This window comes from Mastigoproctus giganteus, chromosome 7 (assembly GCF_048544385.1).
Source record: "Mastigoproctus giganteus isolate SK-2022 chromosome 7, ASM4854438v1, whole genome shotgun sequence".
Lineage (NCBI taxonomy): Eukaryota > Metazoa > Arthropoda > Arachnida > Uropygi > Thelyphonidae > Mastigoproctus > Mastigoproctus giganteus.
Genome location: NC_143581.1, coordinates 133753981 through 133767128, shown reverse-complemented (window position 1 = coordinate 133767128; position 13148 = coordinate 133753981). Strand labels below are relative to the sequence as shown.

The following is a 13148-nucleotide window of genomic DNA, read 5'->3' as shown; positions in this document are numbered from 1 at the left end:
TTTCCTCAATTTGAATTTATGCCCTCTCAGGTGATTTTTCTGAGCTAGAGGAAGAATCCCATCAGCATTGAGCATGCTTAAACCATTCAAGGCTTTATACACCTCTATCAGATCACCTCGCTGGTGCCTAGTCTCCAGACACTGTAATTTGCAAAACTTAAGCCTTTCTTCGTAAGAGCACCCCTTGGTTCCATTCACTAATCTTGTTGCCCTTCTCTGTACTCGTTTCAGCAGCTCTACATCCTTCTTGAAATGAGGCCTCCAGACCTGTATACAGTACTCTAGGTGTGGCCTGACCATTGCCTTATACAATGGAATAATCACCTCCTTATCCCTGCTGGAAAAATTCCTGTATATCATTGACAATACTCCATGAGCTACTCTTGCAGCCCGTCTGCACTGCTCAGAGAACTTCATATCTGCCTGTACAATCACCCCCAAGTCCCTTTCATTCTCTACCACTGTCAGTGTAGTACCACAGAGTTGATACGTTGCTCTGGGGTTGCTTTTTCCCATGTGTAGTACTTTACATTTGTCAATGTTAAACTTCATTTGACACCTCTCAGCCCATCTGCTCAACCTTTCCAGATCCTGTTGCAGCAGCATAGTGTCAGTAGTGTCCTTGACGACCCTGCCAACCTTTGTATCATCTGCAAACTTGGACATTAAGCTTGATATACCATCATCAATATCATTTATAAATACAGAAAACAATAATGGACCCAACACTGAGCCCTGAGGGACTCCACTAATAACATTAGTCCACGATGAGCAGTGTCCATTGATTACCACTCTCTGTCTTCTCCCCCTCAACCACCCCTTTATCCATAGCAGCAATTTGCCTCCAATGTCACACTGCTCCAATTTGTGTAGCAGTCTTCCATGTGCAACAGTATCAAAAGCGTTTCTAAGATCCAAGTATATAATATCAAAGTTATTCCCTGCATCCAGTTCTTTTGTGACTGCATCATAGTATCCAATCAAGTTGGTCAGGCAAGACTTCCCCTTAACAAAACCATGCTGTGTCTGAGCTATAACTGAAGTCTTGTCTAAATGATCCTGCAGTGCTTCTTTAACCAGTGCCTCCATTAATTTTCCTGGAACAGAAGTTAAGCTCACAGGTCTATAATTACTTGTGTCAGCCTTTGATCCTCTTTTGTGAATTGGGGTCACATTTGCACATTTCCAGTCTATGGGTACCTCCCCTGAGTCCAAGGAAGCTCTCATAATTATGGCTAAGGGTTTGCGTACTTCCTTTGCTGCCTCCTTTAATATAACTGGATAGATCCCATCCACCCCGGGTGCCTTTCTTGTGTTTATCTTCAACAGTTTCTCCTCCACTTTACTCCCAGTTATTTCAAGATTCTGTAGCTTACTGCTAGAGTTGAATACACCTCTGGCATTCCCCTTGCTGAATAACTCCTCATGTGTGAATGTCGATGCAAAATATTCATTTAGTTTGTTAGCTACCTGAGCAGGATCATCAACAATTGACCCATCAATATCAAGTGGACCAATCTGATTCATCCCCTTCCTTCTAGAGTTTACATAAGTAAAGAACTCTTTGCTGTTTTTCTTTGCATCCCTTGCCAAGGATTTCTCGTAATCTGCCTTCGCCTGCCTAACCTCCTTTGTAACTTGGTTGCATATCAACTTGTATCTATCATAGGCTTCTGTGTCATGTGTTAATTTGTAAGTATCCCATGCATTTTTCTTCTCTGCCATATGCCTCATTAGTTCATCTGACATCCATTTTGGCCTAAACCTTGAACAATATTTCTTAGTTGGTATGTAAAGCCTAGTAGCTTCCAAGATAAGTTCTTTGAATGCTTCCCATTTTGAATTTGCTGTTGGTAACATCATCAGTTGGTCCCACTGTATAGAATTTAAATACTGTCTCAGTCCATCGTAGTCGCCTTTACGGAAGCAATAACCCTTCCCTTTACCCCTAATGGTAGTTACCTCTTTGAGTAAATCCCACCAGCACACTGTAATCACTGCCACCTAGTGGTTCATTTATCTGCAGATTCTTAATGCATGAAGAATCACTGCTGATAATCAAATCAAGAGTATTACTCCCTCTAGTTGCCTCCCGAGCATGCTGATGTAGAAAACAATCATCCAATAAATCCACAAAAGCCCTGCTAGTGTGTGAGTAACCAGCCCCCAAATTCCAGTCAATATCTGGGAAATTAAAATCTCCCATTATAAGACTCTCTGATTTACTGGCCCACTCTATTTCCCTGTACAGTTCCTTATTATACTCATCAGAGTCATTAGGCCTATAGCACACTCCTACTCTCAATTTTGATCTCCCAATGCTTATGTCACACCAAACTGACTCAACACTGCACTGTCCAGCGATGTCGACTGGCTTCACTTCCTTGGATTTTATGTGTTTCTTAACTAATAGCATAACCCCTCCCCCGTTCCTATCCTGTCTATCCTTTCTGTAGACGTTGTACTCCCCAAATTGCATTTCTGCATCCCTTATATCTGTGTGACACCACGTCTCTGATATCCCAACAATATCTGCCTTTGATGTTTTGAGCAATGCCTCAAATTCATAAGCCAGAATATCACCAGTGGATCGACACCGGTGATCGTTGATCAGACGGAAGGTTTCTAGGTAGTTTAAGAGTTGGCAGTTAATCGATTTCTCTATTACTTTAGAAAGAGTAGAATTGCAATGGGATGATATTTGGTTGAAAGGGATTTTCACCCCTTTTAGGAACTGGCTGGATATGAGCAAATTTCCAAGCAGAAGGAAAAACACCTATGGAATAAGAAAGTGAAAAAAGGCAGCAAAGAATAGGAGTAAGTTCAGGAGCACAGGTTTTGAGAGCAAGGGGAGAAATACCATCGGTACCTGGAACTTTCTTAGCTTCAATATTCTTCAAAATCCTTCTGACATCCTTTTGACGACCACAGGAAGCATTGAATGGAACGTGTTGGGAATGGTGGGAGGTGTTTTACCAAGATCATTAATACATGAGTTGGACGAAAAATGGGATGCTAGCAGGTCAGCTTTATCCCTGGTTGAAGGGACAACAGAACCATCTGGTTTGGACAGAGCTGGGAGCAGAGATGAGCAAAAGTTGCGGCCAATAGCTTTAGCAAGAGACCAGAATGCTCGGCTACCGTTAGGGCAAGAAGCAAGTTTTCTACTCTTAGCCTGTTCAGACTCTAGTTTTGACTGAATAATAACTGCTTTACAATTGTTGCAATCTTTGGTGTAGGGAGAAAAGGAAACCGAAGAATTAGAAACGAGCCAATTATGATATGCAACATTCTTCTTTTGAACAGCCTTAGCACATTTATTAGAAAACCAAGGTTTAGATAAATGATGAGATTTTAAAGTGGAGTGTGGGATAAAGAATTCCATTCCTGCAAGAATAATTTTACTGACATGATCTGAGCAAACGTTGACATCAGAAGTTTTGATACAGTAATCTGACCAAGGAAAAGAAGAAAAGAAATCTCGCAGGTTATCCCATTTTGCATTCTTGTAATGCCAAACAATTCAAGGTTGGGAATAGCCATGAGATAAAGGCTCCATTGGAGAAGAGACAATCACCAAGTTGTGATATGAGGTGCCTAAAGGAGCTCTCACTTCGAATGTGTACTTATAAGGGTTGTTTATGAGAAAAAGATCAAGCGTGTTGGCTGTATGGTTAGGATTGTCAGGTATTCTTGTAGGCGAATGTTAAAATCACCAAGGAAAATGACCTCACTGTTAGGAAAGTTGGACTGGAGAAAGTCAAGTTGTAAAGAGAGGAAGATAAAGAGCTCCAGTGATTAGTTCAGTTGGGAGAACGGTAGAGACAACAAATGGATATGACACAAGGAGGTAGAGAGATTTTAAGCCAGAGAAGATCGAAAAGAGGAGATTCTAAATTACCAAGAGTCTGACAGGGAATATCAGAACCGACATATGCACATGTACCACCTTTGAGGCAAAAGGAATCATAAAGCAAATAATTTGGGCAACTGAGATGAGCAGCAGTTGAATAGACCGATAACTAAGATTCTGTCAGAAAAAGTACGTGGGGTTTTGGCAGACTGCAAGTGGATATAGACATTGTTGAGATTAGAATTGAGACCACGTATATTTGTGAAATGAATTAGGAAGTGTTTGAGGAGTTTAGATCTTTTCGAGATAAGCTTACTTTATTAGTTTGACAATTCATGGTGTATTCATTAGGAAGAAAAAGTAGGTGGGACATGCTGTATGAAGTAATGAAATTTTTTGATAGGTCGTACACATGGTAAGAATATACCCAGATTCCTGACATAACGTTGCCCTGGCAATGCCCCCTCCCCCCTGCATACATACTACTCAGACTCCCTCCAGTCACTATCTGACAGAGTAGAGGTAGCAATATTATATAGCTGATCTGGAAGTCTCCTAGAGAGTTACCAATAGGTTAGGTCCGGTGTACTAACTAGCAGCCAGCCTGTGAACACCGTTTTAGAGCTGTACCCTCAAAATGTAAGGAAGAATGGATCTCGTCACGATATACATCATAATCTCAAAAGTCCTCAGTCATTCTGCATGATGGAAGAGATGGGGAAGGGTTGACCGGAACTTAGCTCTGGAGACTAAACGTAGATTCCATCACTTCAAGCTTCCAATAAGTAAAGTGGTGGAATTGCACTGGTTGATTAGAGTCATCTACCACCTAGTACTGCCTGGTAACACAGAGGGGCGGCATTCCTCCATGTGGTGTGGATGCCACACCTGGACCCCTGCTTATGTTGGTTCACACCTGGATGGTCTGACTTTACTTGAGTGTCACCCGAGTCCACTTGACTTGAGTGTCACCCGAATATCAGTTTCATCAACATTTTAGACTCCCAGGTAGCAAGTGCAGTTTGTCTGGCCTATCTGAGAGAATGTCTGTGGCAACCTCAAGGACCAGTGCATATTTTCCCGAATAATATGTTAATCCTGGCCCATAAGAGGTTGCCCCTTAAGCCCACAATAGAGGACAGCAATCTCAAAATTCAGCTCTGAAAATTAATTTTTTTGGTTCAACTAGCAATGTATGGAACAGTAAGTCCTTGCTACAGTTTTTTTTTTTTCTTTTTTTTTTTGTATCAATATATATTAACTTTTTTATTAATAACTATTTTTAACAATTGGTAAATTGTTAACTCAACAGTATAGCCTTTTCAGTAATAATAGAACTTATATAAAATTAAAGGTAATATAACATTGATGCCACAGTTCCTGGACATACAAAAAACCCATAAAAATTAATTTTGTTTAAAATTAAACTAAATTAAATTTATTGGCTACACTACAAGGGTACAGGAAACTACTGATACATTATAGGCTATATATATGAACAATTTCAGCATATTTTGCTGAAATAATGAAATGGTGTGACGTTCTGAAGAGATATTGTTTCACATATATCAGCCAGTTACCTACACGCTTACGATTATAATATTGTAATGCTGCAATATTGTTAACTGGAGGATTAATTATGAGATTATTACATATTTGTATACTTAGGATACACGTATCTACCATGTTTTCTACCAGGGCCATTACTAGGACAGACAGGAAATCGTGTTCCCAGATAACCCAAGCATTAACTTTATATTCTTGTTATATACTGTTCACTTTCCTACAACTACAAGTTTCCACACTCTGGGCTATTAGTGTAATACGAGGGCAACAGTGTTTATTTCTATCTTAATTACTTTTTTTTTTTATTTTGCCTCCTGTTAGCTAAAGAGCTATGCAATTTCCTATAACCACAAAACGCAATGTGTACACAAATATATAAATATGTATCAGTTATACTTATAAGCTCTATGCTCATAACTATACCAATATTCAGTCACATGATAGGCAAGCTGATATGAACAAAGACAGAAAACACAGAATCCCCATAAATAACATATATATACACTTTTTATTTCTCGTTTTACGTTTTTTGCTGATATGAAGAAACACACACACACACACACACACACACACACAAATATATATACAAGAACTCCCCGACTTAAATGACGGTTGCGTTCCGCAGAACACTACATAAGTCGGAATCCCCCCCATGCTTGTGCAGCAATCACTGAATTGATCGAATCAAAAAAGAAATGTTCAATAAACATGTAAATAGAATTATCTGTTGTATTTATTAAATTTTTTTTATCTCATGTGCAGGAAAAATTACAAAGCGTGCAATTTAAAAAAATTTAAAAATTATAAAAGTACAAAAAAGAGGAGACAGGCCTAATGTCAGTAAGTTTTACCTCTCGAGCATCGTTGCCAGAATCGACATCTTCATCTGATAAGTACGCCGCTGTGGAGGCTGAGGGCTGTGGAGATTTTAGAAGGGGTCAGCCGCTCAACCTTATGAAAGAACATATTAATGGATAGTTCGATGGTGGCTTTTTTCTTTTCATCGTAGATTTCTTTGTAGCAAGCAAGCAAGCATATCATTCACGAGTGGTTTAATAGGCTTGCGCTAGTTTGCACAACATTAAAGTCTGCGGTGAAGTCGCCAGTGCCGATTCTGCAGCTGTAGAGAAATTTTGTAATGTGTTGGAAAAAATTATTGATGAAGGCAGCTATTAAATGCAGCAAATTTTTAATGTAGATGAGACTGCTCTGTATTGGAAAAAAAAATTGCTGGATCGAACATACAGTGCCAAAGTGGAAACCTCTGTTACCTTTACAATCTTATCTGTAACCTCTTCATATGATTCATCTTTTTCAAATCCTTCGAAGCATTTTACGTGCCATGGTCATATTTCCTTCTATGCACCATTTAAATAACTTTTAGTAATTTCTGCCCAGGCCTTATTAATGTTTAAGATGGTGTGCTAAATATTGTAAGGTTTCCAAAAGTCTCTTAAGTTAAAATTTGTCTCATCATCTACTGCAGACAATGCCTGAGCAAATGTTATGCGTAAATAGTATGCTTTTAAATTCAAAATAACACTCTGATCCATAGGTTGGATGAGTGAAGTCGTGTTTGGTGGTAGAAATATGACTCTCACGTTCGAATTGAAATCATCTAGATGCGTAGAATTTCCAAGGGCATTATCTAATAGAAGCCAAATCTTGAAAGGAACATCAGTCTTTTCAATATTTTTCAACCTCGGAATGCAGCAGCATTTAAACCAATCCTCAGAGAGAGAGAGAGAGATATCTCTGGTTCGATCGGAAATACATGGGTAGGTTGGATTTACTGATGCACGAGGATTTCCAGAATGGTACACAAGCAGTGGTTTTAATCTGTATTCTCCCACTGCATGAGCCCCAAGCAAGAGCATGCCCCTATCTTTTGACACCTTGAAACCTGGCATTGTCTTTTCCTCTTTGGCAATCTTTGGTCAATCCGGCATTTTTTTCCAATGCAGGGCAGTCTTGTAAATGTTAAAAATTGGCTCTGTTGAATAGCTGCCTTCATCAATAATTTTTTTCCAACACATCACAAAATTTCTCTGTAGCTGCAGAATTGGCACTGCATACTTTAACGTTGTGGAAACCAGCACGATGCTTGAACCTATTAAACCACCTGTTGCTTGCCACAAACTTGGGTTGGGGTTCACCGTACATATCCTTAATATCTTCATAAATACTTCTTGCTCTTAGACTCAGAGATAATGGCCATTACTGAGTCATGGCCATTAGACTCAGAGGCACTTGCTTCTGAATCTGATTTTCCAACCATATTATTAACAGCTGCTCCATCTTCGATATAGCACCTGAACACTGTTTTTTGATCACTGTTGATCTTAAGTGCGTTAATCCTTTGACATGTTATTTTATACGTGCACTATCTAGTATTCACAGTTGAAGCAACGAGACCTAATTCCATTGCAGTAGATGACAAACTTTGTCCTGCTTCGTACTACTTAATCATTTTTATCTTCATTCCTAAATCAATTTTGTTTCATTTCCTAGCACTACCATCACGTGCACTTTTTGTTGGTCGCTTTCCATTCATCATTGTAATATGTAAATAGGAATGAAGAGAAGTTTCTGAGAATTTGTTTTTATATGATTGAAGATTTCAGTGAAGGGGAACACATTTCACCATAATGGCGTAAAAACCCACACAATTGCAGTTATCGGTATTATCACAGATTACCGCTACTGGACGGGTTTTTTCTGTCAACCCGTCCAGTAGCGGTAATTTCTTGTCATTCGGACACTCCCTTCCTTTGTCTTCACTTTCATAGCGGTCCACTTACTTCTGTAAGGTCATCCATGTTCTGTATGTAATACATTAGTAACACACAATAGTTTTACATAACTTGTATTTTATTTATTCTAAATTGGTATTCTAAATTATTTTTACCACGTGGCTTCTTACACGTGCTCTTTGACATACAGAACATGTCAGAAACAGAAGTAAGAGTATTGCTGTTCTTTTTCATAATTTTGGTGGATGACCTCTGACGAAGACACAAAAATTATGAAAAATACCGCAATGCTATTTCCACATTGGTCGTTGTTTTTTCAAAATTTGCATTTTGTTTCTTTTTATATCGTTACATTCTTTTTATATCGTATTTCTTTTTCTTTTTTCCACCCTTTGTTCAACACATATATCGCTACCAGGATACACGGTATTTTCATTATTAGCACTAGTTAAATTCTATATTTAAATTCTACACATAACAATAAAAATAATTTTATATATGCAGGAGGCATTCATTTCTTATGGCTATCTGTCTGTTCAAATCTTTTGATGAAGTACCAGAGAGAGATGGCAAAAGTGGATGAATGTAATTTTCCATTTCCTCTAACCCTTTTGTATTCCTTTTCAAATTCCTCATCTGTTTTATTTTATTGTATTTCAGCATGGTTCTTTAGCTATAGAATCATACAAATTTAGTATTTAACTAGCAAAATTAGTATTTAACAACATAAAAAAATATACAGGGTGTCTCAAAAATATTGGTACAAACGTTTAGGGGAGGTGGGTAACATCTAAAGGAATGTGAATCGCATAGGAACCCATAATCGGAAACATCACAGTAAGTCGGTAGACGGTGCGGTAGTCATTGCACGAAGAGCATGCATTGATATGCGAACTGTGAGCTATGCACCTAGTGTATGGATTAGCAGAGGGCAATGGAAGAGCCACTCAATGAATTTATGGAGAAACCTTCCCAGACAGACATGTACTGGACCACCGTTTGTTTGCGCGTGTGCATTAAAATTTGTGTGATTATGGGACATTTAGAGGTAACAGGACTAGTGTGGGCAGACCACGTTCGAAGCGAACTCCCACCATGGAAGAAAGTGTGTTGAATGCCGTCCAGAATAATCCTACTACCGGCACACGTGCCGTTGCCTCTGCCTTAGGAGTGTCTCGTTGCAGTGTACAGCGTGTCTGGCACGACGATTGCTTACACCCCTTTCATCTCCAAAGGATTCAGTTACTGCTCCCCCCATCCCAAGATCATCCTGCACGTGTGGCTTTTGTGCAGTGGTTTCTCCAAGAAAGTGTTCAAGACTTGAATTTTCCAGCCTATGTTTTGTTCATGGATCAGGCTTATTTCACTTGGGAAGGCTTATTCAATCAGCACAATGCTCATGTGTGGGCTCACGACAACCCACATGGTGTACGCCCCATGCAGCACAACATTGCTTCGCAATAAATGTGTGGGCAGGTGTGGTCAGTGACTGCTTAGTCGGCCCATACCTGTTACCATCCCGCATGAACTCCGCTAAGTATAGGATCTTTCTTGAACAAGTTCTACCAGGGTTACTTGACAATGTTCCAGCAAATGTGAGTTACAACATGACGGGGCGCCTGCTCATTATGGAAGGTGTGTTCGTGACCATTTGAACAGGTGTTTTGGGCGTTGATAGATTGGCCGTGATGGACCTGTTGCCTGGCCCCCACGCTCACCTGATTTATCAAGCCTTGATTTCTTTCTGTGGGGTCCCTCAAATTTGTCGTGTATGAATTGCCTGTGGAGACGGAAATGGATCTCGTGGCGAGACTCTTCTGCACTGCTGCTATTGTCAAAGAAACTCCAGTTGTTTTCGACCGTGTCCGCCAATCCATGCAGCGTCGGTGTGATGCAGGCATCGCGTCTCATGGTGGAACCTTCGAGCATCTGTTGTAACATCATGAAATGTATCCATCTCGTACTCCATTGTTAATATTATGTCAAATAAATGTTTGCCACTAATTACTGTCTTGTGTCATTTCTGCTGCTTGTGCCTCTGCTACTACTTTCCCGTGATGTTTCCGGTTATGGGTTCCCATGCAATTCACAATCCTTTAGATGTTACCTACTTCCCCTGAACGTTTGTACCAATATTTTTGGGACACCTTGTATGTATATATATATATATATATGTATATATATATATATATATATATATACACATATTCAACAATCTGGTGGCAATATTTGTATTATACTGATTATACTACCTATAATACAAATTATATATATTCAGCAACCCTCTGACAACAATCAGAATATGCACACACAAATGTAAATTCACCAACACTAAAATAAAATCAGACTGTGATGTATATTTAATATTTGACACTGGTGTTGCTGAATATTTTACGACTATCTTTTGTTTACTAATATTTCTATAAGCTTGGAATCAGTCTAAACAATACTTGGGTGATGGCCAGTAACAGTGGTGCACCATAGTTCAAGCACATACCAACACCTAAGTGTGGGAGTGAGAAATGTTACAGCTATAAATAAAACAATGATATATATATTTCAAGGAAATTTACATTTTTAAGGCAGATGAAATAATTGTTTATCAATCCTTAAGAAAATACTTAATTCCTTGTATAGTGAAAATTACGTATTGCTTTTAAAGATATGAATGACATTGAAATTTGGTAACAAGTTTCTTAAAATTTTTTGAAAGAGTAAGGTGCTTACATTACAACATATTCCCGATTTTAAAAAAAATACACATTTCTGTCTAAATGGATTTTTTCCAAGTGAATCTTCATGCATGAATTGATAAAGTGCACGGGTATTTAATTTTCAAAAATCATTGTTTATTTGATGTCAGGTTTTCCTATCACTGCGTTAGTCTATGGTTAATAATTTTTTTTACAGGCTATTCTAGTATTCGCAGACTTGCCCCTGTTACATCCCTAACACTGGAAATCAATAATTTAAAAACTGCTGAATTTTTGGAATTAGTTAAAGATATTACTGTGGGAAAAAATAATCTCTCTTTTAAAGATAAGCTTCAGGAAGGCAAGTATGAATTTTGTTACTAAATAATTACTTACCTATTTAATTAGAGTAACTTCTCTTTAGGCTGCTTTTTTCTTCAAAACAACACATATTGAAAGTATGACATATAAAGTATCTCACTAGTAAGCTTATTCCAAATTTATGCCAGCATCTCTTTCTACGAGGAAAAGAATTGAAAGGGGGGGGGGGGCTAAATCTCCCGGTTTACTCACACAGACACACACTGAACAAGGTACATAGTTACATAACCTACTTCAAAATTCAAATATAATTTTATATTTTATTAAATGAGTAGGTTGTTTAGATAAAGATGGTAATTTAATGTTAATTATATTTAAATTTATTTATGTGTAGTAGAGAAATAGAAATATTATTTAAAATGTTATTTTATTATTTTAATTAATTTATTTATTTGCTTTGTTTACTACCCATCATTACCCATAATTATGTTTTTCTGGATAACTGGTTAGCACTTTTTATGGGAAAAAAAATCGCACTTTGCAATTTTTTTGGCTGATAATTTTAATTTAATTCATTGGTAGTGTACATGTTGATATGCACCATGCAATACATAACAGAATGAAACTTGAGAGTATCACTGTTATCATTTAGTTTCATACACGAGTAAATTTATGTTGTCATAATTCAAGGTTTATAATACAGGGCTGCCATAATTATATAAGGTTTTCATAATTTCCTAGGTTTTGTTAAGCCTGTTCTTCAACATAATTATCAAATATTACCAAACAAAATCTAACATTTATGGCATCTCTTGTTTCCAGTCATTGAGAACACTGGCTTCCATTTGGCCACCACATTTCCCAACTGTTGATGCTTGCTTCTGATGTTGTTTATGTGTCTGGCTGGCATCAAATTGTTAATGTTTGAGTTTTTGATTTTTGTTTCTTTTAAGTTTCACTCACAAACAGTGAATATAATGACCAAAATCGGGTAAAAACAAAAAGTCAAAAGAAGAGTATGGGGCTTTATTTAAAAAAAATAATAAAATAAATAATACATTTTCAATATAAGAAATGAATTTTTCACAGTTGTTTAAGATAATACTGAAAATAAAGGTGGCATCAAAAATTGAACAAGTCTGTTATCCGATTTTTAAGATTATAAATGGCTTTATTTTTTCTGAGTATGTGTGTGTGAATTAAAAATAAATGTATACACCTGCTAAAGGGTTAAGAAAACATAATATGTCCAAGATTTTCTGGATTTTATAATATCCAGAAATGTTATCCCATTTGCTTTTTGCATTATATGCAGATGTTATTTTTCAGTTTCAGATGGCAGACACATGGTGTCGTAAGAAAGAAATAAGCATGAGAACAATATGCAGTGCACAGAAGAAAATGAGAAAATTGTTAACTTTTGAAGATTATATGCTGAATATTTTATTCACATTATTTATCTTAGAACATAATTTTCCTCTTTTCTGTGCTGATCAAATAAGTGCATTGTTCTGTACAAATGCAGACATCAGACAAAAAAAAAAAAAATAAAAAATATTCACTTGTGATATTTATAATGTATAACCAATTGAACATTTGGATTTTATATGCTTGTTTGCTCCCAGCACTGAAATTAGATTATATGGTTAACCCATTTTCTCAATTTACAGTATATTCACAAACCCTTGCTTCTTCAAGCCAAGGCTTGAAGAAGTAAGGGTTTTAAACATGAAGGGTGGGATACAGAAAAGTTGCTCGGTGTGGCAAAAAGGTGCGATAGCATTTGGAAAGTCTAAAGGACCTCTATTAAAGAAGTAGCTGAATTTGCTGGTGATGTTTCTGAAAAAATAGTAATAAGAGTTTTTAAGGAATGGTAAAAGTCCAAATCAGCAAAAAATCATTGACAGAACTGTGGTTGACAGTCTGTGCTAAGGAATTGTGATCAATGAGGAATATTGCATC

General features: G+C 37.4%; 1 protein-coding gene across 1 annotated transcript in view; it reads left to right on the top strand.

The window, feature by feature from the left end:
* The window catches only part of LOC150083210 (inactive tyrosine-protein kinase RYK-like), a 479651-nt gene that overhangs the window by 304707 nt on the left and 161796 nt on the right, over positions 1 to 13148 (top strand). The window contains exon 8 of the mRNA XM_090378435.1: positions 11083 to 11226. Within this exon, the coding sequence (XP_090234561.1) occupies positions 11083 to 11226 (144 nt within the window). The remainder of the gene's footprint in view (positions 1 to 11082; positions 11227 to 13148) is intronic.